The sequence below is a fragment of the Nyctereutes procyonoides genome, unplaced genomic scaffold (genome assembly GCF_905146905.1).
Source record: "Nyctereutes procyonoides isolate TBG_1078 unplaced genomic scaffold, NYPRO_anot_genome, whole genome shotgun sequence".
NCBI classification, from domain to species: Eukaryota; Metazoa; Chordata; class Mammalia; order Carnivora; family Canidae; genus Nyctereutes; species Nyctereutes procyonoides.
Window position 1 is genome coordinate 47,204,581 of NW_026575140.1, and position 26,863 is coordinate 47,231,443.

Consider the following 26,863-nt stretch of genomic DNA (forward strand, 5'->3'; position numbering starts at 1 on the left):
GCTTGCTGGCCATTTGGATGTCCTCTTTGGCGGATTGTCTATTCAAGTCTTTTGCCCACTTAAAAATTGAATTGTTTGCCTTTTTGTTGTTGAGTCATAAGTGTTCTTTATTCTGGATATTATACTTGTATTAGCTATATGCTTTTAAATATTTTCTCCCATTCCATGGGTAGCCTATCTCTTTTTAAAAATTTTTTTTAAATTTATTCATAAGAGACAGAGAGAGGCAGAGACACAGGCAGAGGAAGAAGCAGGCTCCCTGCAGGGAGCCTGATGTGGGACTCAATCTCAGGACTCCAGGATCACACCCCGAGCCCAAGGCAGACACTCAACCGCTGAGCCACCCAGGCATCCCAGAAGCATATCTCTTGATAGTGTTTTTTGCTGCCCATTTTTAATTTTTTAAAAACATTTTATTTATTTATTCATGAGTGACACAGAAAGAGAGAGGCAGAGATACAGGCAGAGGGAGAAGCAGGCTCCATGCAGGGAGCCCGATGTGGGACTCGATCCCAGGACTCCAGGATCACACCCTGGGCCAAAGAAAAGTAGGTATTAAACTGCTGAGCCACCTAGGTGTCCCCCATTTTTAATTTTAATGAAGTCCAAGTTATCTGTGTATTCTTTTGTTGCCTTTGTGTTTAATGTGATATCCAAAAAATCTTTACCAAATCCAATGTATGACACTTTTCTTCTTGGTCTTCAAAGAGCTTTATAATTTTTACTCTTACCTTTAGGTCCTTGATCCATTTTAAATCAGTTTTCATATATGGTGTGAGGTAGGGGTCCAACTTCATTCTTTTATGTGAAAATGCATTTGTCCCAGCACCATCTGTTGAAGAGACTATTTTTTCCACATTGAGTGATCATGTGGATATAAAAATGATCCTATATATATGGATTTCCTTGTGGACTCTCAAGCTATTCCACTTATTTATATGTTAATCCTTCTGTATTTTTTTTAATTTTATTTTTATTTTATGATAGTCACAGAGAGAGAGAGAGAGGCCGAGACACAGGCAGAGGGAGAAGCAGGCTCCATGCACCGGGAGCCCGATATGGGATTCGATCCCGGGTCTCCAGGATCGCGCCCTGGGCCAAAGGCAGGCGCCAGACCGCTGCACCACCCAGGGATCCCTTATATGTTAATCCTTATGCTAGTCCCATACTGTTTGGAGTACTGTAGCTCTGTAGTAAGTTTTTTTTTTTTTAAGATTTTATTTTTTATTTTAGAGAGAGACAGGAAGAGAGAGAGAGCACAAGCTGGAGGGGCAGAAGAGGGAGAGAGAATCTCAAGCAGACCCTGCACTGAGCATGGAGCCTGATGTGGGACTTGATCCCAGGACCCCGAGATCACAACTGGAGCTGAAATTAAGAGTCAGATGCTTAGCTGACTGAGCCACTCAGGCACCACTATAGTAAGTTTTAAAACCAGAAGGTGTGATTCCTCCAACTTTGTTTTTCTTTCTTAAGATTGTTTAGGCTATTCAGGATCCCTTATATTTCTATATAAATTTTTGTTTTTTATTTTTTTTAAATTTATTTGTTTATGATAGTCACAGAGAGAGAGAGAGAGGCAGAGGCAGAGGGAGAAGCAGGCTCCATGCACCGGGAGCCCGATGTGGGATTCGATCCCGGGTCTCCAGGATCGCACCCTGGGCCAAAGGCAGGCGCCAAACCGCTGTGCCACCCAGGGATCCCTCTATATAAATTTTTGGATCAGCGTTTCCATTTCTACCAAAAAAAAAAAAAGCCACTAGGAATTTGGGGAGGATTGCACTGAATCTGTAGATTGCTTTTGGGTAGTATTGCATCTTAACAATGTTAAGTCTTTCAGTCCATAAACATGGGATATCTTTCCATGCATTTCGATCTTCTTTAATTTCTTGTAGCAATATTTTGTAATTTTCTTTATACAAATCTTTAACATCTTTGCTTAAATTTATAACTAAGTATTTTATTCTTTTGGATGCCTTTATAAATGGTATTATTTTTCTTAGTTTCCTTTTGGGGTTATCCATTGCTAGTATAAAAATACAACTAAGTTTTGGGTATTGATCCTCTACCTGGCAACTTTGCTGGATTCATTTATTAACACTAACTAATTAAGTGGATTCTTTGAATTTTCTACATATAAGATCATGTCATCTGTGCATACAGATAGTTTTACTTCTTCCTTTCCAATTTGGATGTCTTTTGTTTCTTTTTCTTGCCTAATTGCTCTGGCTAGAATTCCAGCATGCTGTTGAATAGCAGTGGTGAAAGCAGGCATCCTTGCCCTGTTTCTGTCTCAGGGAGAAAGCTCTCATCTTTCACCACTGAGTATGATGTCAGCTGTGGGCTTTTCATAACACTCTTTATCACACTGAAGAAGTTTCCTCTATTCCCAGTTTAGTGTCTTATCATAAGGGATGTCAGCTTTCATCAAATGCCTTTTCTGTGTTAAATGAGATGATTATGAGGCCTTTTCCCTTTTATTATCTTCATGTGGCATATTACATTAATTGGGCAGCCCTGATTTTCCAAGATTAGTGGAAATCTGAATTCTAATGGGAAATAGTCTTACTTTTAAACATTGCCATACCTTAAAAGAAATTGCATGGGCCAAGTCCAACTCAGCTAAGAGCCAAGTTGGCTGTACAGCCAACAGTTTGAAATCTCTGATAAAGAAACTTAAAAATCATTCTCCCTTTTGTTGACTTAGAAATTCCACTCCCAGGGATCCATCCAGAAGAAACAATACACGTAAGTATCATTTTTAAAGTCCAAAACTGGAAAGCTCCTGTATATCCAGTGAATAGAGGTCAGTTAAAGGCCATGTTCACCCCAGTGGAAAGAATGTTTTGCAGCTGCTTACAATGGTTTTAATGAAAAGTATGGAATGCCATCAACAGACATAGGTGTGGGGCGTCTGGGTGGCTCAGTGGTTGAGCGTCTGCCTTCAGCTCAGATTGTGATCCTGAGGTCCTGGAATCAAATCCCACAACAGGATCCCCACGGGGAGCCTGTTTCTCCCTCTGCCTGTGTCTCTGCCTCTCTCTGTGTGTCTCTCATGAATAAATAAGTAAAATCTTTTTTAAAAAAAGAGGTGATATAACATTAATGATTGTCATTCCATATCATCGTAATTGTTATCTACTATGAAAAAATGCTTTTTTTCCATATGAGAGGAAGCAAACAGGATCCCCAAGGCATCCCCTGGCTGGATCAGGTTGGCTCTGCAATGGATCATTTGCCCACCTCCCCCACCACTCCTTTCCTCTAGTTTCCAAATTTGGCATCAGGTGTTGTTGTGACTTTCTTTTTCCTTTTTTGGCATTCTCCCTATTTGATTCCCATTTTCAAACATTTTGATCTCAAAGGCACATTTCCATATACCAATTTCCCTTCTGCTGCTTCCATGGGCCATAGCGGTTTGCCCGGTCTGCCATATGTAAGAACGGCTTTAGGCAGAAAGCCACTCTCCTACCCAAAGCATCCCTATTCTTTAAAAGCACTTGAATCAAATCAATCTTGAACATTGTTTTTGGCACGGCTGGCTGGCAGGGACCCACACCTCTTCCAAAATTAAGCACCATGGACAACAGTATTCACTGTGCTGCTGCCTTAAACCACACCAACTGTAGCCCTTGCACTAAACAACCTCAATAAAAGCAGGCCTTCTTGCGATGCATTTTATGAAGCGGATGCTGCTCTATGAAAATCTGAGAGCTCTTTCCACGAGTTTGTCCTATAAAAGCTGATTCCCATTTTGAGCATTCCACTTCTAGATGTCAATGATGGTGACCCAAGGAGCGGAAAGCAGGAATCCTGTTGCATTTTGAGCACTAACCTGGGGTCTGTTCCACCTATATCACCTATGCCCAGGACAGGAGAGGGGCTGGGGGCATGGATTGGGCCTCCCAGAGGAGGTGATGCCTCAGCTGGGTCTCGAGAGGCAGATGTAAGGGAGACGTAGGAGGGCCCATCATGCTCTTCTACATCTACAACTCATGTGTCCAGTGCGATGTGGGGCAGACTGGACCCAGAGGCCTCACAGGCCTTACTGGGGTTCAGGATGGGAGATGGACCCGGTGGATAGGGAAGGACTGCCTGAAGGAGGCAGCACTTGAGTTGGGCCTCTGTGGTAAGCTTAATAGTGTGTCCCCGAGATTCCTGTCCACCTGGACTGCGAATATGACCATAGTTGGAAAGAGGGTCTTTGCACATGTGATCAAGTCAAGATAATGTCTTGGATTAGGGTGGGCTCTGATCCAATGACCCGTGTGCTTACAGGAAGAGGGAAATCTGGATGAGGATACCCAGGCAAGGAGGCCTCCTGAAGATGAAGGCCAAGATTGGAGGGGTGTGTTTGCAGCAGAGGAATGACAAGAAATGCTGGCTGCCACCAGAAGCTAGGGAGGAGGCAAAGAAGGGCCTTCCCCGAGAGCTTTTGGAGGATAGTGACCTTGATTTGTGAGGCTGGCCTTTAGAACTGGGAGAAAAAAAATTCTGTTGCTTTAGGTCCCCATTTGGAGTACTTTGCCACAGCAGCCCCAGCAAGCCCCTGTGGCCTGGAGAGAAAACTTGTCGGGAAGGCACCTCTGTCCCTTGGTTGTGGGTGGCCCCTCCAAAGGGCACAGGCTCTTCAGCTTGTTACCAGTAGGTGGCACTCCTGGCTCATGCTCCAGCACTTCTCCAGGTCCTGGGGCAGGCTGAGGGCTGAGGAGCCGCCCCCGCCCGCCCCCCCCCCCTGCCTCCTGGTGGGACGGCAGGACAGCTGATGTTGGTGGGTGAGCGTCACTGCACCCAGCTGGTTTGCCTTCCTGACAAGTCCTCAGGCAGGGCCCGAGCTACCCTCACTCTGCAGGTCACTGTCCCCAAGGTTCAGATAAGACGGGATCTTTTTCCCTTCCAAGGGTGTGTGTGTGCCTCAAAAAGTTAATGCTGTTCCATGTAAGGATATAATGGAGGTGGCAGTGGAGGACACGTCCTGGGATGCAGGACTCAGCTAGGGCCCAGGAGGGCAATGGGTCCCTCCATGCTCCCCATCAGAGTCCCTGCTTAGAAATCCTGGTGTAGTCAGAATGTGTGACCTTACGGGAAATGTCCACAGGAGCATCAGTGTCCTGCACACTCAGGATGGCCTGGCTGGAACTGTTTGGAGGCTCAGCCTTGGGCCACTTGGAGCCAATCTCCTGTTTCTGAGGCTTGCTTCAGCCCCCCTGCCCATTCTACACCCCCCCCCCATCTGCAACTCCACTCGATCCAAATGCACTGAGAACAAGGAAGGGGGTCTGCCCCCAGGCTGTTCAGGAGGGCAGTTGCTGTACAGGCAAAAGCAGCCCACCCTCCTCCCATGGAATCACTGGGCAGTGCTCTTCCTCTTCCTCTTCTCTCTGGGAAATGAAAATGTTGGCTCCCCAAAGGCCTCCCCTCCTCCCCTCCTCCCTTCTTTATGCGGGCAGTGGGGGGCCAGAGGAGGCAGAGAAGGGGAATGTTTTGTAGTAGAAAGAACACAGAATCTGGGCTCAGGTACGAAATCCAGTCCCAGCCAGACCATTCGCCAGCCATGGTATTCACGCTTCTCACTGATTTTCGGGGTCTTGGTTGTCAGGTGGTCCCCAGTTAGTGCATCTGTCTTTCATGGAGGTTGTGCATAGCGGTCAAGATGACACATGTAAAGGCTCTGACCGAGGGGTGAAAAACTTGCAGCAGGGAAACTTTTCCAGGTATTTCAGAGGGGTTATTTTTTAGCTGGAGGGGGCACTTGTAAAATACACATAAAATAAAATTTACCATTTTAATGAAAAGAACACTTTTCCTCTTGTAAAGCTGAAATTCTATCACCACTCAACACTAATTCCCCATTCCCTTGCCCCCAGCCCCTGGCAACCACCTTTCTGGTGTCTCTGTGGATTTGATGATCCCAGGAACCTCATAGAAATGGAATCGTACCGTATCTGTCTCTCTGGAATGGGTTTATTTCACTTAGCATGGTGTCCCCAAGGCTCATCTATGTTGTAGCCTGTGACAGGACTTCATTGCTTTTTAAGGCTGAAAGATATTTTATTCTGTGCACATACCACATTTTGCATATCCATTCACCTGTCGATGGACATTTGGGCTGCCCCCACCTCTTGGCTACTGTGAATAACGCTGCAATGAGCAGGGGAGTGCAAATATCTCTTGGAGAACCTGCTTTCAATTCTTTGGATATATACCCAGAAGTGGGATTGCTGGATCATATGGTGACGCTATTTTTAATTTTTGAAGAACTGCCAACTGCTTTCCATAGCAGCTGCTCCATTTTACGTTCCCACCAGCAGTGCACAAGGGTTCCAATTTCTCCACATCCTCACCAACATTTTTACTTTCTGGTTTTTTGATAGTGGCCGTCCCCATGGGTGTGAGATGGCACCTCCAGGTGTTTGGAGCATGTGGGGCTTGATGTAGTGACGGGTACTTCTGAAATCATTGAGAAGGCTGGGTGAGAGATCCTTGGCTGGGCCTCTGGGGGCGGGTCTCCGGGTCCCTGCAGGACCTGCCTACAGGGTGGGAGGGTGCTGCTCCTTCCACCACCGCCAGGTGGACAATCAGGGGCATCACTTTAAGCACATCTCCCCTGGGTGCAGGGAGCTGGGATCAGGCCCCGCCCCACAGCTCAGCAGCCCAAGACCAGATGCTGGGATGCTGCTGCAGAAAAATCTCACGACCCAATGACCCTGTCAGAGGACACAACACAGCCAAAGCAGCAAGAAGAAGGCCCTCCTCCCTCTGCCTCCTTCACCTCATGCCACTTGCTTATTTGATGGACCCTAGCTCCTATCCAGAGCCGAGCTGCAAGGGAGCCTGGCAAATGCAGTCTTTTAGCTGTCTGGCCTCTACAGGTCGGGAAGGCATATGAAGAGTGGGAAGCCATGCAGAGGGCCACACACCAGGCCGGTTCAGCAGGGGCTCGGCCCGATCAACACTGCTAACGTTCCTGGAAATGTGAGGCCAGGAAGGGCTCCCCATCAGCCACACCCACCTGCAGGATCCCTCCTGCCAAAGGCCTTTGCCAGGGTCATTCCTTCCTTCTCGAATGTTCCTCCCCACCCTCTCTACCTCTACATATCAAGTTAAATTTTACTCAGCTAAAAAATGCCACTTTCTCATAGCATCTTTATTCTTAGTAGATGAAAATTGGAACAACCCGAAATTCCATCAAAAGAATACATCAACAACTGATGGTATACTTCATGCAATGGGAGGTTATAGAGCAATGAAAAAGCACAGCTTACTACCATGCGCCACGACGTGCATGCATCTCATGGACATGATTGTCAGTGGAAGAAGCCAGACACGGAGGAGCACATTCCATATGGTTCCATTCATATGGAGCTCAAAAAGAAGAGAAATTAATCCAAGGCAAACATCTGAGAAGAATGGTTTCTTTGGGGGGTAAGTGCCAGCTGGCCTGGGGTGGGGGGGCATAGGGAACCTTCAAGGGGAAATGTTCTCTCTTGGTCACGATGGTGGTGGCATGGTGGTACACACTGGTAAGTTCACCAAGCTGTCTACTTAAGGGTGCATAGTTTGTACAATAACAAAAGTAAAAATAGAACAAAGTCTTTTCTCTAGGAAACCTTTGCCCAGACTAGAACAAACATCCCCATTATGAGCTGTTGGAGTTCTGTGCAGCCCTCCCTCCTTGGGGGCTCTGGCCACTCCTGTGACAGGTGATGCTGGCAGCCTGCTCCCCTGCTAGACCATAAGCTCTGCGTGGGAGGTCTCTCTGTCTTGCCAGCGCCTGCTTCTTAAGGACCCTCTCTAAGCGTGGGTACCCATCATCGTAGAATAAGCCCACTCTCTGACATCAGGAATGTGGGCTTGTGCTTGCAACGTGAGCTCTAAACCCAGATCGGGGAGAGAATAAGCAGATTTTCAACTGATTAATCCTGCAGCCGTCCAGCTGAGCTGAGAAGCCAGGGAAGGCAGGTTTCCGAAACAGAACCACCTACGCCTGTCACTCTTCTGAAAATGTCCCACGTTCAAATATATTTAAAAAAAATAAAAAAGAAAGAAAGAAAGAAACAAAGAAAAAGAAACTTCTTTTCACCTTCAAACCTCCGTACTTATGATCTTTAAGATCATGCACACGTAATATTTATGTAACTGTATTCATGTGACATGTAAATACTTCAAAGCAGCCTAGTGCATTCAGAAGCAGAGAATGTGCTCATGTTGAGGAGGAGGAAGAAGTGAAGGCTTGCAGTGCCTGGTCTGTCTGAAGCTCAGCAGTCCAAGAAGACCTAAGGGAAGTGACAGTGACAGCTCAGGAGTCGCATTACCTGGGCCCTGGCTCCTCCACGCCAATAGGATGTTCATTGCCATCCAGATGGTAGAACCAGGCTAGTGGAGAGGTAGACATGGACTCAGTAGAGAGACAAGCTTTCAAATGATTAGAGAAGTGATCTTGATAGGTAGTGAGCCCCCTGTCCCTGAAGGTATGCAAGTGGAAACTAAAAGCCTCTCATCAGTGAGGGATACTATGAGACAGGTAGAGGGTGAGGGGCCAGAAAGAAGGTCTCTGTGAGGATCTCAGAGGCTCGGGAACCTTGTACCTACATCTTCTTGAAACGTTTCATTGTCACTGAGGGAATGACACTAGTCAGGCTGCCTGCAGCTATATTAAGTGCTGGAAAGTAGGAGTCAAGAGGGACCTTGCAAGGATGGTTTCCTGTCCCCAGATGACAGCACACAGGTGACTCTGGCTTCTGCTGGGTGGTACCCTCTTCCTGAGGGCTCAGCCTCACCTTCTGAACGGGTGGTACCACAATTGTGCTGAGGAATATGGGTTGTGGAGCCCACCTTCTGCAGAGTAAACCCCTGGAACAAGGGTTCAGGGGCAAGGACTTGATCTGGAAGGTGCTGTCAGGGAGCAGGTACACAGGGCAGGGCAGGGAAGGAACCAGCGAACTGTGTGCCATCAAGGCCATCACCGCCTGGCTCCTGGGGCTCGGGCCTGCCGTGGAGCCCTGGGAGAAAGCGTGGACAATGCCCCCCAAGTGAAGGGCAGAGCTGGGGTTGCTATCCACCAATCCCGCACCCCTGGTGGCTGAGAACTGCTTCCTGGGCAGTGACTCCCTGGCTCCCTAGCTGTTTCTGTTCACCTGCTTTTGCAGCTGGAAAAAGCCCTGAGGAGCGGTCTCAAGTGTCCCCTGTCTTTGGCATGAAGAGATGGGTCCTGTGGGGGAGGGGGAGGGCAGGGCACCCACGGTGTCCACTGCTGCCACCTAGTAGCTGGGGGACCAGGCAGTTACTCTGCCTCTCTGTGCATCTGCGTCCCCTCGAGTTAGGAAGCCTACCTGAGCTCATTGAAGGGACAGGGCCAAGAACTGCCTGACGCCTGGTCAGGCTCGTGGAATCCGGGGGGCTCCCCGTAGTAGCCCCGTTCCATCCCATTTCACAGAGAAGGAAACCAAGGACAGAGCGGGTAGGCCTGGGGCCACACCACACAGCACAAGGGGCCAGAGGTGGGCCCGCGCGACCTGGGCTCCATGCTCACATGACTCCCGACCAGCAGCGGCTGCCACCAAAAGCACCTCCCTCCCGCTTGCCACAGCCCCCCACATCCAGCAGGGTCCCCTGTCATAGCACTGACCAGCATCCTTGAGGGCCTCCCCTGCTTGTGGCCCTCGTGCTGGGCTGGGCTCCCCTCGAGGGCCCATGGGGCGCAGCTAGCTGTGGGCAGCCCTGGGCCGGGCAGGAAGCCAGAAGAGGGAGAGAACTCGGGGAGTGGGGGTGCTGGGAGCCTGGCGAGCACCCCTCCCACCCAGCCCACCGTCGCGGCCAGGAGTCCGGCTACAGAACCCTGGTGGTCCTGGCCTCCTCACCCATGCCAGTGCCAGGCAGCTGCTAGGCTCCTCTCTGGCTGGACATTGCCCAGAACACTGGGAAGCAATCCCCCAAGAACAGCTTGTCACCTGACACGAGAAGGCCAAGGACTCCCACAGAACAGAATTTTCCCTCACACATTTGCTCCTTCCTTCCTTTGCTCAACCATTGTGCTCAGCCCTTAGTGGGTGCTGGGCCTGGGACTCTCCTGCACCCCCCACCAGCACATAGCCTGGGGCACATGGGCAGGACGCACAGCAGGGCCCAAGAGCCCCTGGGCCACCAGGAGCTGGTGAATGAGCCACATGGCTGGGGTGGGGGATGAGATGAGAAAATCTGTAGAAAACGCTCTCCGACACGGCACCCAGGCCATCCTTAGCCCTCGAGAACTGTTAGCTCCCACTATTATTGTCCTTAGTTGTGTGCAAGAAGGCCGGAGCCACCTGTCACGGATGCATCCACATGGGTGAGGTGTGGCCAGGCCAGGGGGGAGGGCTGCACTCTGAGGGAAAGGGACCCCGAGCGGGGAAGCCTAGAGGGAAGCGTCTGGGAGCCTTCCCCAAGGCCAGGGAGGAAGGGCCATCCACCTCCAGACAAGTCCTGCCAACGCCCACACACTCATCCTCATCCACTCTGGGGCGGGGGGGGGTGTTTACTATGTGCGGGGCACCCCCACTTCTGAGACACCTTCTTGCATTGTACGGAAAGGAAGTGGAGGCCCAGAGAACTCCGTTAACTTGCCCAAGGTCACACAGGCAGCAAGCAGCACCACCCCGGTGAGGCTGGCATGTGTGAGGGCTCCGAGCCCTGGATGCCTGTGCACCAGCCGCCGCCCTCGAGCTTCCACCTTGTGTCAGAAGCCACGGCTCTGAGGCCTCCGCCAGAGCCCCCTTCTTGAGCTGTAGGCCGCGTCATTCAGTGAGTCACCTGCTTCGCTCCAAGGGGAAGTGGGTCCCGGCCTGGTTAACGCTGGCGTCAAACCACAGACGTCTTCGGCCCATCTTTGCCTGGACCTCCCTTGGTGGGACCTCACCACCCACCTTCCAGGAGCCCACTCCCCAGGTGGCTCAGAGTCTCCAGAACCAGCTGCCTGGATTCCATCAGAGATGGTGACCTCGCAGAGGAGAAATGGCCAGATGAGTCCGAGGCTCAGCCTGGGAGCTGGTGACACGCGGGAGCACCAGCAGCAGGCAGCCTCCCCTCTGGAGGCCCGAGGCCCAGGCCTTGCATGCAGGAGGCATGCAACCAAGACCTGTCAAGCTATTGAACAACCAAGGAAGGAATTAGAAGCTTTAGTGGCAACCTGGGCTTTCGTGGCACTCAGGTCTGGGTTAGAGCCCCAGCTCTGACCCTTGACCAGGTCACTCTCCTTCCTTGAGCCTCAGATTCTCCATCTGACCTCTCAGGAGTGTTGGGAATGTAAATAGGGCACATAAGGCACCTGTTCCCCCACCCTTACCCCCCACACCGCCCAGCTTCCCTGCAGCCACCTACTTTTGCACCCTTCCCCGAGGACACCCTGGGGCTCCTGGAGCCACTTCTCCCTACAGGCAGGGCTGGGCGTGCCTGGGAGCTGCCTCTCCTCCACCCCTGCCCCAGTGACACTCAACTAATGAATGACAAGCACAGAAGTCTGAAAGCCCCACTCCCCTCCCTTGAAGGAACTTTCTCTCAGGCTGAAACCGGGGCTTCTGAATAAACCACAGGCACACAAACATTTGTCTCCTGGGCTCACTTGCAGAACCAGCCTAAGATTCATGCATAAATCTCCTCCCTCCCCGTCTCACAGAGCGTGGGACCACCTGACCTTACCATGTAATAGAACCTTTTCTTATCTCAGCAAGCACCTGCAGTGATTAGGCTCTAGTGTTCTTAAGGAAAGGCCTGTGCCCCCTTCCCAAGGGTACACTGCGTGTCTATGATGAAGGAAGAGAACCAGAAACACTAGCAAAGCCCCTGTTGTTAAAGCATTTTGTTTCAGAAACCAAGCTGACTTGCTTTTAGCAATTGCAAACATCAGAGGCATCCTTATCTTTCAATATCCCAAATAAGGTAAAAGGAAACTGGGATTGGATGATGAGCAAGAGCTTGCTCAGAGTGAGTAGGTGAGTAGCCAGGAGACTTCATTTCGCACTTCCCAAGGGAAGAAAGGTGGTTGATGAGATATAAGCAGAAGTCGCAGGGCAGGTCTTCCAGGAAAGCTCCCAAAAATCCAGTGTGTATCCTTTTTGTTTTCTTCCTTCTTCTTCCTGCCTGGAATATATGTATGATGGCTGGCACTCCAGTAGCCATTTTGTGACCTTGAGGATGGAGTCAAACTCTAAATATAATAGAGCAGAAAGGAAGGAGGATTGAGAGTTCCTGATGATGCTCTAGAACTACCCTACGAATCAGGGAATCCCTGACTTCTGTGACCTGTGAAAATAAAACTCTATTTTATCTAAGCCACTATTTTCCAGGTCTCTGCTACTGGCAGCTGGGTACAACTTCTAACTAATATAGTTATAACCAGGTCTACAAGTTTGGTGCTAAGTGAAACAATAGGATTCTCTCTTCCCAGCTTCTCCCTCAACAGGGCCACCTGGTCCTGCTCACAGAGGTTTGACTGCAAGGGGCAGATGACCCTTTTATGTCACTAAGAAATACACACTCGCCCTAGGGCCCAGATCTTCTTAGGACAATCGGAGAATTCCACCTTCTGGCATAGGACCAGTGTGGGGACAGGTAACACCTGGGTACTTCCTGGTATTGCAGAGAATGAGGACTCTGGGATCAAAGGGAAAGTACATATGATAATTCTGTAACTTGATAGATATTGCCAAGTTGCCCACCAAAAACACTGCTCCAATTTATAGTCTCCCCCACAGGGTTCTTTCCCCACATCCTTGGCAATACTGGGTATACGCTTTTAAATCTGTGCCAGCCTGATGGGCAGAGTAGCACCTTGTCACTTTGCTTCCTGCCTCTTTGATCCAGGATTACACGTTTGACGTTTTGTTGGATGGCCGTGGGCACTTCTGCACGTGGCCTTTTTGTCCTTTTTCGAACTGCTATCTGTTTGCTTTCTTCTTGCTGATTTGTAAGGTCTCTTAACATAATGGATTTTAACCCTTCGTCATGGCCGATAGGTTGTAAATACTTTCTCAGCTGATCATTTTACTTTCAGCCGGGTGGAGGGGGATTTACGTGTTTTGTTTGGTGTTGGTACTTGGAAGGTTTTCATGTTGATGTAAGCAGATCTGTCCTTCTTTTCCTTTGTCATTTCTGGTTTCTATGTTAGGAAATCCCCCTCTTAAGCTCTATTCCTTGGCCTCCCTCTTCAGACTGACCTGCTGTTCTTTCCAGATTTGACTCTCCTTCCATCCCAGTCTCTCTGGTCTTTTGTGTGAAACCAGGTAGCCATCCTCTCACCCCTGTCCCCATAAGAGCAAATTCCAAGTACCCCTTTGCCTTGCTCACGACCCCATCCAGGACTCCTACCTCCACTGTCCCCATCCACTTCCCTGACATGCCCCTCTCACATTCCTCCTTCCTGAAACCTCGAGAATGTGGCCCAGTTATAGCTCTCTGATCTGACAGCAACACCTTTCTTAAGTACAATCAACACAGCTGCTTATCGCCATCCTTTGCCAGGTGGGGCACACTCCCAGCTCATCCCCTCCAAGTCTGCATAAAGGCCAGCATTTCTACCAAGAAGGAATCATCCAGATGATTCTGGAACAATCTAGAGTCATCTGTGGCTTCCTCCAGTTCTGCTCCTGCTGGTGCCTCCTCCTTGCCTCTCAGACCAAACTCCCTCATGTCTGTCCCTGTGGCCTGAGCCACCTGCAGCTCCTCACTGACCCATCCACTACCTGCTCTTGAGACTCACGCTGCACATCACATACACACTGTTTGTCACATGCTCTCACAGCATTCACAGCCCAGGGCTGCAGGGAAGGACACAACACAAGCCCCTACAGCAGGCTCTGGTTGTGCTGTAAACAAACAGGCCATTAGGAGGCTGCTGTCCTTGCCTCCTGGCTAAAGCAGGGAGAGTAGGGGTCCTAAGTGGCCGTGAAAATATCTCCGCAGATGGAGCTGCTGTTGGGAAAATAAGAGTCACTGTCAGCAAACCCCATCCGGCTGAGTGGGCTTTGAGGGGGGCACACGCTGCCCTGGGTGCCAGCCCTAGCAGGCTCCTTGTTAGTAGTCCTGGCTCCCAGCACTGGGACCGGCAGGATGTCCATGCCAGTGAAGCCTGCTGATGGCCGGGAGCAGATGTTTCCCTCTGTGCCCTCCATGGGCTCAGGAAGCCCCCACCCTGCAGGTGGCAGGAAGGGGGCCCAGCGGCTGGGGCAGGTCTGCTTCTAACTTTCCATTCCTGTTTTCATTGGCAAAGGGCTCCAGCCAATGTGGCGGAGGAACTTCACTCTCAGGTGAACCAGCAGAAGGCCGGCTCATAGCTGCTTTGCTGTCTGCTTGGGTCAACGCACATTTACTGAATGCCTACTGAATCTTCGTGTCCACCCGGGAGATTTCATTGGGTGCCTCCTAGGTGTGAGGCACCCTTCTGTGTGCTGGGGATGCAGCCTTGAACTAAGGTGTCAGTTTGAGTCTTCTGAGCAGCCGGTGGCAAAACAGACTTGGGATTGCAAGAAATGTGTTGGGGGCCTGCCAGTGATAAGTGGAGAGGGAGATGTGCAGGATGGGAGTGGCCCCGGGCAGCCCTGGTGGCGCAGCGGTTTAGCGCCGCCTGCAGCCCAGGGTTTGATCTCTCTCTGTGTCTCTATGGATAAATAAATAAAAAATTTTAAATTTTTTTTAATTTTTTTTTAATTTTTATTTATTTATGATAGTCACAGAGAGATAGAGAGAGAGAGGCAGAGATATAGGCAGAGGGAGAAGCAGGTTCCATGCACCGGGAGCCTGACGTGGGATTCGATCCCGGGTCTCCAGGATCGCGCCCTGGGCCAAAGGCAAGCGCCAAACTGCTGCGCCACCCAGGGAACCCTAAATAAAATATTAAAAAAAAAATTTAAAAAAAAGGATGGGAGTGGCCCCAGCCCACAAATGAGGCTGGCAGGGGTCAGCAGGGAGCCTTGGCCAGCCTGCCCAGCACTCCACATCAAGGTGTGCCTCGGAGGAGGTTCCTAAATGTGCCAAGGCTGGAGGCTGACAGCTGGCTGCACTTCCTGTGGCCGCTTCTCCCTGGAGGGATGATTGGAGCCACACACCTTGCCTCCATGGCTGCTAAGCAAGGTGGGATGCAGCTGACATCCTGTCGGGGAGTGCAGGGGCGACCGATCCACCACACAGCAACTGCATGCCTTTTCCAGGACACAGACTCCGTGAGTGTCTTAAAGAAGGAAACGTGCCTCTTCTCTACTTCCTTTCCCATGTGACCAAGGACATGCAGGGGTATGTTGAGCCACGGGCAAGGGGAACCCCCCGGGGATGGCCAAAGAGGAGCCTGGGTTCCAAACGACTGGGCGGAGCAGAGTCACCATGCCAGCCCTGCGCAGCCTACCTCCAGACTGCATGTGGGAGACATGGGTTTCCATCTGTTTGAGGCACTGTTGTTACATGCAACTGAAAGTACATCCCAAATGCCAGGTTCCATTCTTCTTGTCCACAATAGGACTCTGTCCGACAAACAGTGCCTGGAAAAAGATTTAATCAGTCTGCCAGCCCCAGCCCTCAGCACAGAGCTTAGTTGGGGTGGAGTGGGGTGGGGGAAATGAGGCAGAGGGAGGAACTCCTTTGGGGTCACACAATGACTTTTCCACTGGTAAAAGATACATAGCACAAAATTTACCATTTTAAACATTTTAAGTGTATAGCTCAGTGGCATTCGGTAGCTTAGCATTGTTGAGCAAGCACCTCCACCATCCATCCCCAGAATGTTTTCATCTTCCAAAACTGAAACTCTGTATCTATTCAACACTAACTGCCCCTTCGGCTCCCCCCAGATCCAACCCAACATTCTGTCTCTGAGTTGATGACTGGGTACCTCATGTAAATGAAATCATGCAGTATTTGTTCTTCTGTATCTGGCTTATTTCTCTTGACTGAATGTCCTCAAGGTTCACCCATGTTGTAACATGCATCACAATTTCCTTCCTTTTTTTAAAAAAATTTTTTTGACGATTTTATTTTTAAGTAACCTCCACACCCAACATGGGGCTCAAACCTAAACCCTGAGATCAAGAGTCACATGCTCCAGAGAGCAAGTCAGCCAGGCATCCCAGAATTTCCTTCCTTTTTAAGGCTGAATATATTCCATTGCATGGACAGACCACATTTTGTCTATCCACTCGTCTGTCCGTGACACTTGGTCATTTCTATCTTTGGCTGTGATGAATAATGCTGCTATGAACTTGGGTATGCCGATATCTATTCAAGTCCCTGTTTTTAATTCTTTTCGGAAGAATTACTGGAAATGGAATCACTGGATAGTAGGTTAATTGCACACATGACTTCTTAACAAGTTTTTGACATGCTTTCCCAGCATGATGGCTGTAATAGTAAATTAAAAAGACGGGGCGCCTGGGTGGCTCAGTCAGTTGAACGTCCAACTGTTGATCTTGGCTCAGGTCTTGATCTCATGGTCGTGAGTTCAAGCCCTGCATTGGGCGTGGAGCCCACGACAACAACGACAATGATGATGACTACTACTCCTACCACTACTATTACTACTAAATTGAGAAGACAACAGTATCAGGGAAGTGCTGAGAGCAAGGCCGTTAGACTCCTAGAGAAGGTTAGCCAAGGGCAGCTCTTAAAACGCACTCACCTCGTCTACCGACATAGGTAGGCCCTCCCCACGCTAGCAGCCCTCAGCCTCTGGCCACCTCCCCAACCCCCACAGGTTACAGGACACCACTGGGTCCTCTTTGCCCAGTTTGTCAGCCAGCATGACCACTCCATGCACAGGGCTGATGTCATCTGGGGCCCAGCAGTGAAATGACACAATGACACCTGCTGTTACTGAGCCTGGCTCTGCTCTGCCCTCCATGGGGTGGGGGCACTCATGCGGTTGTCACAGGTGAATGACCGTAGGTGACTTGCTTCACCCCCTGACTTTGGAACATAAAGCCACAGTGGGGGTCTGCGTGTGGGGAGTATTTCCTAGAAGAGTTGTGCCCTTCTTCCTATTTTCGAGCTTTATTGCTCAAAAGCAAACAAACCCAAGCAGAAGCTAAATGTGGCACCCACCGTGGCACCTTCTGATCTCACATGCAGACCAGCCCTTCCCAGGAGCCTGTGGCTGGGAGTGAGTTCTAGCTCTGCCCTCACTGGGCTACTGGAAGGCTGACTGGATTGACGCTCAAGGATCCGCAGCACTGGGCTCCAATGGGTCCCATAGCCTAACTCTCTCTTCTTGTTGAGATGCTGCAAAGTGCACCAACATAGCCGTACCACTCATCAGCCATATTCTAGATGGAGATGTAGACCATTTCCAGAGGAGCCAGGAGGGCTCTCGCGTGCTCCTCTCAGCCAGCACCACCCCCTACCGCCTCCAGGGAAGCCACCGCCCTGATACCATCCCTACTGATGCATGAGTTTTGCTTACTCTCGGGAACTTCCTAGAGATGGAACCATGCAGTTTGTGCTCTCTCTGGGTCCGGATCCTCTAGCCTCCTCTGTGAGGTTTGTCTAAGTCGCTGCATGCAAGAGGAGTTTGTTCTATTCCTTCTCTGGACAGTCTCCCAAAGTGTCAAGTCCGCTGCTGGAGAATGCTCGTTTTGGGTTTTTATAGAAGGAATAGCCTCCTTGGTTGGACGTCAGCATTGGTTTCTCCTTGGTGCCTGTCCCTGTCCCGTGCTTTCCTACTCTGGCTGCAGAGCCCTCTAAGGGCACAGCGTTTCTCCCTGTCTGTGTCCGGTCTCTGGGGCTTGCTGTCAGCCCTTGCTTGCAGCCTGAGTCCCAGCTGAGGGAGCTGTTTTTCCAGCTCAGCAGAGAGTTGGCTAGTCCTGTCCTCTGGGGCCAAGCCAGGTCAGAGCTCTGGGTGCTGTGACCCAGAAGGCCTCAGACATGTGGTTTTATTGGCCTGGGGACTGAAGCTGATGGCATTCTGTTGCCGTCATCTCTTGGGGGCTGGGGGCCTTGGCACAGGGACCCCTGCTCTGCACATAGGCTCCTTCCCATGACAGCAAGGGACCCTCCCTGGCCTGATTTTCAAACACGGGAAAAGTTTCTAAAATGCTGGACAGCTGGCTGCTTTTCAAGCAAGGGTAGCGGAGGTTTGTGTGAAGCAGTGGGTGGAGTTGTCTTTGTGCCAACAGGAGGGTCATCCTGGAGGTCAGGTGATGGGGGACAGAGGTAGGGCCAAGATACAACTTCAAATTCTAGGCCACGTTCCAGAGACCAGGAGGTGAGTGACTCCAACTGGGCAGTCAGTGTGGGTCTGGCCTCTTCAAGCCACCCCAACCTGGATGTCCACTTTGGGCTCAAGCTGCCCTGGCTCCTCCACATAGACCAGAGAGATCCCCAGGAATCCAGGAATGAGGGGCAGGCTGAGAAGACAGGGTGAGTGACACCAGGGCCCCTCCCCTACTGAGTCACAGGAAGGGAATGGAAACAGGGCGTGGGCCTTCTCAGGACCTCACCTGGCTGTGAGGTGAGTCCCACCTGCCAAACCCTGGGAGGGCTCTCTTTGGGGGCTGAAGTCCCTGCTGCCTCCACCCAAGGAGTGTGGAGAGTTGCTGGGAGAGCAGGAAATTGAGTTAGCCATGGAGCAGGACTCTCCAGCCCAAGCCCAGGATGCTGGGAGGCATCTCTCAAAGGAAGTTGCGAAATCTTCCTTGGGACTAATTTGGGTTTTGGTTCAGGGCCAAGCAGCCTATCTTTATGGCTCTGAGAATGTTTTCAAGTAGTAGACATTCCTTCCAAGACATTGCTCAGTGAACACTAAATGCCTCGGTCCCTCACCACGCCTTCCCTGGGCGGGGCGGGGGGGAGCCTACTCAATCACTCCCACAAGCTTTCAGATTTGAGAAAGAAGTGATTGGCAACAAAGAGGACCAAGGCCTGGTTTCCTTAATATACAAATAATGGTGGCCTTTGTTGAGTGTTCAGTGCACGGGGAAATGGTTCCGAGCACTATGTGTGCACTAGCTCCTGCGATGCTCATAATAACCCCTTTCACAGAGAATGAAACTGAGGCACGCTAGGGGGAAGTGCCCCACCAACAAGCAGCAGAACTGGAGCTTGACCCTGGCAGTGGGGTGGCACCCTAGCCAGCAGGGCAGAACGTTTTCCCTGTGCTGTTCCAGCTCCTCACAAACATCAACTCACATTCATCCTCACAACCACCCAAAATGGATAGGAAAACATTCCATGACACACAGAGAAAGGACACAAATAGAGCAAGGGGAGAGGACGCAAACAGATGATCCTCAGGAGAAAAAACCCAAAAACCTATTATATTCATAATCAAAGAGATCAACAATATCCACTGGGGATGTCTTCAGTTGGTAAATGTTTTAATGATTTATAATAATTCCAAACTTGCCAGAGAGCTGTTGAGCAGGTGCCCCGCTGCTGGTGGGCGTGTCCATTGGTACAACCTTTCTGGAATGCTGGAAGGCCGCTTGGCAGGACCTACCAAATACCTTTAAAAGCCAGCAGTCCTCCCCTCTGTTCTCCTTCCTTCGGATCTTCCTGAAGAGACTGATCAGAGGTGCACAGAGATGAACATATAAAGCTGTTCAGGGTGCCTGGCCAGTTCACTCCCAAGAGCAGTCAGCTCTTGATTTCAGGGCTGTGAGTTCGAGACCCACGTGGGCTGTAGAGATTACTTAAATTAAAACTTAAAGCTGTTTGGTGCGGTATCATTTACACTGGTGAAAAGGCAGGAAAAAAAACAAACTCCAACAAAGGGGAAGAGCTAAAGAAATTATGGACAGATTTACTAAGGAGTGATATTTTTAAAAAGTGACATTTTGGAGGGAATTTTTGTAACACAGGAAAATGCCCGTGATGTAATGTTACATAAAGAGGGCAAAATACAAAACTGTGTATTTTGAAAGAGGGGGACGTGTTTGCCCATGAGCTGGTTAAAGAGTCTTGAACAACAGTTGACCCTCGAACAACACAGACTTAAACTGTAACAGGTCCACTTATATGCAGATTTTTCTGAGAATAAATACAGCCCGGTACCATTAATGTATTTTCTGTTCTTATGATCTTCTTAATATCATTTTCTTTTCTCTGCCTTACTTTATTGTGAGAATATAGTATATAATACAGACACACAGTATGTGTTAATCAACTATTTATGTTTTTCGTAAGGCTTTTGGTCAATGGTAGGCTGTTAGTACTTAATTTGGGGGGAATTCAAAAGTTATACATGGGTTTTCGCCTGCACAGGTGGTGACTCGTGAACCCCAGCAGGTTGGGGCCAACTCTAATATGTAATTTCTGAGTGATATTTCTGTGTGAGTATCCTGTTCCCCTGCCAAGCTTTTCCTCACAGTGGAGCCATCTGTCCAATGCCTGAATCAGTTACTATTACAATGGTTACAAGTATGTAACTACTTTTAAACTTTAAGGTAAAACTTACTTTTAGAAAATTCATGATTTTTCACTTAAACAAAAAGATGGGGGATAGATGAAACAAGATTGGAAAAATGTTGCCAGTTGCTGAGGCTGGGTGATAGGTGCTCTGGGATAACCATATAATTCTCTCCACTTTTGTGCATTTGAAAATTTCCTTATTAGAAGTGTTTTTTAAAAAATATTTTATTTATTTATTTATTTACTTACTTATTTATTTGACACAGAGAGAGCACAAGCAGTCAGAGCGGCAGGCAGAGAGAGGCACAGAGGGAGAGAGAGAAGCAGCTCCCCGCTGAGCAGGGACCCAGACATGGGGCTCAATCCCAGGATCCCAGGATCATGAGCTGAGCCGAAGGCAGATTTATAACCGACTGAGCCACCCAGGTGTCCTTAAAGTACCTTTTTTAAAAAGTAATTTCAGTCTAACATTCACGCTGCCCAGAGTTTCAGGAGAGCACACTGCTGTCTTCAACTTAATTTGAAATACATCAAAAAATCAGGTAAATGGATGGATAAATAGAGGCTGGGTGAGGGATGGAGCCGTGAGTACGTGAACAGAGGAAACGTGAACTGCAGAATCTAGGTGGTGAGTACGTGGGAGTTCTCTGTATGATTCTCACAACTGCTCTGGATGTTTGGAATTTGCCATCATAAAATATTGGGGAAAGTGATTATTTCTCTGTGGCAGGTTATTTTATCTTTCTGTTGTATTTTTCTGTGTCTCTAAAACCAAGAACCAAGATAAAGAACATAAGTTGCTTTGTTTTTTATATTCATACTCAATGCTCCGGAATTCAGAGCTCTAAGAGGTGGCTGCCCAAGGGATCTGCCCCTAAGCAAGGGAGGAACAGGCTGTCCTCCCGGGAGGGCACAGGGTTCCGGCTTAGGATGACCTCCACAAACAGAAACAGGGTTCCTCGGGAGTGGAGGGCGGGTACCCCTTTGAAGAGGAATGGCCCCTTCCCTCCTCCCTCCCTCCCTTCCCCAGATGCCATGTCACTTCTTGGCCAGCTGACACTCAACTTGCAGGGAGCTGCTATCCATGCAGGGCACAGGTCTGGGGTCCTCTGTCCTCCTCATTCCTTCTTCTGCTCCCTGCCCTGCACTCCCAGGAAGGAGTCTAGTCAGGGACAGTGGGACTTGTGGAGAAGGAAAGAGCAGAAAGGGAGAAGAGGATCGTGTGAACATCTTGATGTAGGCCTAGCTCCTGGCCAGAGCTCCGGCCCTCTCTGCCCCCTGGTTCCTGAAGTCGGAATTAGGCCCCACCTTTTCCCTATTTTTAATGAGGCTGTACTGAGTCCCACAGGTGGGTTCAAATCCCAGTCTCACCACTCCCTTGTGACCCTGGACAAGCGTCTTCCTCTTTCTGAGCCTTCATTTACCCATTTGGAAAATGGGGCTATCTTGAGAAGTGAAGGAGATCATCCACAAGAGGCTTCTGCAGAGGACTCAACAATCACTATCCTTCACTCATCTGAAGCCTCTTCCGTGGCAGCTACTCTTCTAGAGAGAGGAACAGTGGGGAACAACACACAGTCCTGGCTCTTTCACAGCTTACAATCCAGTGATATTTATTATCGGTCAATGTAGTCAAATGTGCTCGACTTACTCATAGGTTCTGGGATTGAGTATAAGACCCTGGACGCAGAAAAGCAGTGGAACAAGTGGAAAGTGCTAAGAGCATCTATTCAGATCCTGTGCAGATGCCAGGGCCGTTCAGGGGAGTCCAGGTGCCTGATTATGGGGATGCTCAGGACAAGAGGAACCCAGATTCCTTCTAGGAGCCGTACAACAGGGTCTCCAGGAGAACGAGAAGGTCGAATGCAGGACAACTTTGTCCCCTTGTCCCCTCAGGAGCTAGTGTTCCTTTTAGGGCACCCTGCCAAAGCACAACTACATATTTCTTTAAAAAAAAAAGATTTTATTTATTCATTCATGAGAGACACAGAAAGAGGGGCAGAGACACAAGCAGAGGGAGAAGCAGGCTCCATGCAGGGAGCCCTATGCAGGACTCGATCTCAGGACTCCAGGATCACACTCTGGGCCGAAGGCAGGGGCTCAACTGCTGAGCCACCTAGGTGTCCCCTGCATATTCAAGAACTACATATTTCTTGATTTCTCGAAATCTCCCTGGACCCTCAGCTTCTCCTGAGCTGGCCTTGGTTTTTCCAGCCCCACAGAGAGAAGCACACAGAGTGCTCGTTCAACCAAGGTGCAGGGTTCTCTTAGGCAGAGCTCTCAGGCTGGAGTAGCTGTAGAGTGCTGGTGGCCTCTGGCAGCTCTGTGGTATGGACCCCACCCCCTGGCCTGGGCATATTCTGTGTTAAACTTGGCACAAGGAAAATTATTTAACTGCAGTGTGTTAAGACCACAGTCTCCAGGCAATCTGTCTTCTCTTTCACTGTTCCCTGGGCACAGGGTGGCGCTGGAGTGGCCACAGGCATTTGATAAGCATGGCACTACAGGGAGACAAGCTGGAGCTAGGGTTTCTCTGGGCTGAGTAGGCTATATTTATACAGTTCATGGGTACCTCTTTGTGTAGATAAGCTGTTTCTAGGCATCTCGGTGTGGGATTGGCTTCCAGGAACCCTCTTTCCTCCCAGGGCAGACTCACCTGCCTGGCATCAGTACGTGGAAGGTCAAGACCGAGGATGGAATCCCGGGGTTCCAGGTGGCATGTGGGCCAGGGAGGAGAAGCAGGGTTGCAGTACAAGGAGTCTCACTAGTAAAGTATGCCAAGTATACCAATAGTCTATCTACTCTCTCCCACACCCTCCCACGGTCCCTGGGAAGTCGGAAGGCAGTAGATTGCTTGCCACAGTGGGGCTGGGGGCATCTTTCCCAGTGACAGGAGGCCTTCCCACCTCTGCAAACATGGCCAGACCTCGAATGTCCTATTTCTTATCCTCAGATTTACTCCTGAGAGTGGGATGTGTGTTTCTGAAGGAAACACTGCAAAGTAGAGAATCTTTTGGAAAAGTGAAGGAACTTTCCCTATTTGCCTGCTCTGAAAAATGCAGATTTTCCTTGCACGTGGAACTTTCACACTCAGCACATGACACTGTTTTCAATTTAATTGTGGATAGAAGTTTGGCAGTGGAGACGGACTTCAAAACGAAGGCTTCAAAGCCACTTGTACTTCCTACACAAGACCTGGGGCAAGTTGCTTAGCTCTGCGAGCTCAGTTCTCCTACCTGTAAAATGGGAATAATCATAATACCTACACTGTAAGGGTTGTCTGGGGATCAGACAGGGTAATGCATTTATGGTGCGCAACTCTGGGCTTGGTACATAGACGCTGCTCAGTATGTGTTAGCTTTTTGCTAATATTATTTTTAGTAGTTTTGTTAATATTACTCCTAACACCACTGTAAGGACAGAGTTAACACATTATAAGCCTTCAGGCAGGGGGGAAGGCAGGGAAGATATAAGAGCAGGTGAAGAGAGGAGATGTCTCAGTCACAGTTCCCAGAAGCAGATCCTGATTTATGTGGCAGCAATGTATGAAGGAAGTGCATCCTGGGGAGAGTGGTAAAGGAAGGGAGGAAGCAAACAGAGGAGGGAAGAAGCCAGGAAAGGCTCTGAGCCCAGGCAGAAAACTCCCAAGGGCAGCTCACCCTGACCCAGAGGGGACTGACCACGCATCCCAGCTTTCCTCTACCTGAGATAGGATGCTAGGCTTTCACTCTCCCCACCCTATTCGTCACCACTGAAGGGTCATCCTGGGGGGACACTTCTCTGCAAGAAGAGACAAATAGCTCCAGTAGGTGGAAAACAGGCCCCTCTGAAGAATCTCAGGCATGGACAGTTAGAAGCCAAAGCACACTCACGCCAGGGCAGGGGTGCAGGGGTGCATGGAAACAGCCTTGGCAAAGGACCTGGGCAGAACACAAAACAGGAGCTGCTCCAGGACAAAGATGCAGATCCAGAATGAAGAGACAAAAAACAGGCTTTAACAGATGTGCATGCATACACAATACTCTGTCCTTGGAGCCTGTTCTTTTCACTTAATAGTTTGTGCAAGAGATCATCCCAGAGTGTAGAGAGATGCCTTGTTCTCTTTTTAACACCCTAGTGTTCACTGAGTGGATATATTATCATGGAACTCATTGTCCTCTAATGAGTATTTCGCTTGTTTCCAATCTCCCACTATTACAAAGAAAAAAAAAAGCTACAGTAAATATCCTTGTGCTGATATCAACTTGTACATATCCAAAAGTCCTTGTAGGATAAGTTCCTAGGAGGGAGCTTTCAGGCCAAAAGGCATGTACATTTAAAAATATTTGATAGTGGCTGTACCAGTTTACACTCCCACCAGTACTGTATGAGAGTGTTTGTCTCTCACACCCACGCCAACACAGTATTAGTGAGGGTTTGGATCATTGCCAATCTGATACGTGAAAAGTAGCATTGGGCTGTAGTTTCAATGTGCACTTCTATTTTGAATGAGATTAAACATCTTTTCATAAGCTTAAGAGTCATTTGTGTTTCCTGTTCTGTGGACTATCTGTTCATATTCTTGCTCATTTTCCTATCGCAGTTTTATTTGTCTTATTGATTTACAGGAACTCTTTACATATTCAGGAAATTTGAGTCTTGAGCAACATGGCTCAAGGATGGAAGCAGAAGTGCATTCATTCCAAAGGCTGCCCATGAATTCTGTTCCATAAATCTCATAGCCAGACTAGTACTTTCCAATGCCTGGTTCTTCACTTATTTTTTTGCTTCTATAAGCTAACTTATATCCTCCCAATACATTCCTTGCTTTTCTGTTTGGGCTTAACTTACCAGAGTGGATTTCAGTGATTTAAGGAAATTTGATGTATATGCCCTCTCCATCAGGTCAAGGTTTCACGGGGAAGAGTGTCAGTTGGAGTCTCCCTTCTTCACCCAGGACTCTCTGCCTTCAATGCAGCATGTCTCACTGTAGGTCCAAGGCAGCTGGGGACCCTACCATGCATTTGCAGGCTCTTCTTCCCTGTCCTTATGTCTAGGCCATGGGTCCTGCGTTCTTCACTCAGAAGGTGATGGCACTGATTGATCTAAAGAGAGTTTGCCTGTACTTCTGGCTCTGGGAATACAAACAGCAGATCTCCCTTGACAATTATGTCTGGAGACCGGCACTTCCGTGGGCAGACATGGTGCAGAGCAGACGGTTGCCAGGTTGTGCTCTGAGTTAGGGGCACCCACGGGCCTGCAACTCTTGTTCCAGATCACTGTGGAGTGTTTGTTCATTCCTTCAGCAAACATTCCTGAATGGCTGGGTACTAAGCACACAGACAGGGCCACTCAACCAGTGAACACCTAACCTCATCTGAAATACAGGGGACAAGGAGGCCACGGGGAGAGGGTCCCAGTGCAAAGGGGTGTTGGTCAGGAGACTGTTCCCTGAGCCAGACCAGGGAAGAACAGAAACAACAGGACAAAGTGGATGTTAGGCAATGGGAATGGCATGCAAAGGGCCTTGAAGCTAGAGGTACAGGGAAGAGCTGGAAGCCAGCCGGGCCTGAGCTGAGTGCGGGCATAGAGTCAGGCTGCGTGAGGCTGAACGTGGGTAGGATCCAACTCTCATTCAGCTTAGGCCGTGGCTGCCTGCATTGACCACAGAGACTGGCTTTTGACTATTCCTGGGGATGCTTAGGTGTCCCTTTAAAGTTTTACCTGAGTATGTTGTCATGATGAGGGATAAAAGGAAGAGGTGGGACTTGCAGCAACTGCCACTCCTCAGATGGCCTCAGAAAGGGCCTTAAAAATTGTAGCAGAAGCTGTCATTAAACCCATCCCAGACTGCACCCAGGAAGTGCTTTCTCAGTGACACACTGCACCCCGGGGGAGCTTCAGAATTAATCCCATCATCCCCAACCCTGGAGCCACCTATGTCTGGTGGGAGTTGGTAGGTCAGTACCTTTGCTGGCTGACTGTGGGACTGGGTTAACTCTGGGGGAGTTCTGGAGGGGAGGGAAGCCCAGGTACCCAGAGTGGAGGCCTGCTATGCAAGGCTGCCCATCTGGGCTCTTTCTCCGCCCTGTCTCACATCACCACGCACCTATGGATGTTTTTTCTGGATCACCTCCACCAAAGCCACCTGCACTCAGAATCTTGTCTTTGGGTAGGAGACCTAAGGCAGAGCTCTTACAAGAGACCTCATGCTTCCCTGCTCCTGCACCCCAGCCATTGGGTGTAATTTGGGATTCCTGCCCATTTCCAGGACCGAACCCCATCCCCGCCCATGCAAAAGGCTGGGATCCCATCCTTGCCACTCAATTCAGTGCTGAGCGCAAGCAGAGCACCTACAAGTGGGAGGCACCTGATGGATGTTTTTGGGGTGTGGGTCACACAGAGAAGGCCAAGGACCCAGACAGATGGTGGCCAGGTCTCCTGGGGCCAGAATCTAAAATCTTTTACCAGGTAACTGGGCCACAGGTGTCAGCATGGGCTGTTTTGCAGGGCTCTATGCTGTCCA

At 49.6% G+C, this 26,863-nt stretch overlaps 1 protein-coding gene across 1 annotated transcript in view; it reads right to left on the reverse strand.

The window, feature by feature from the left end:
• TNFRSF13B (TNF receptor superfamily member 13B) overlaps positions 1 to 9,692 on the reverse strand; it is a 71,863-nt gene extending 62,171 nt beyond the window's left edge. Inside the window, exon 1 of the mRNA XM_055305250.1 lies at positions 9,626 to 9,692. Coding sequence (XP_055161225.1) covers positions 9,626 to 9,692 — 67 coding nt within the window. The remainder of the gene's footprint in view (positions 1 to 9,625) is intronic.
• Positions 9,693 to 26,863: the final 17,171 nt, after the last annotated feature.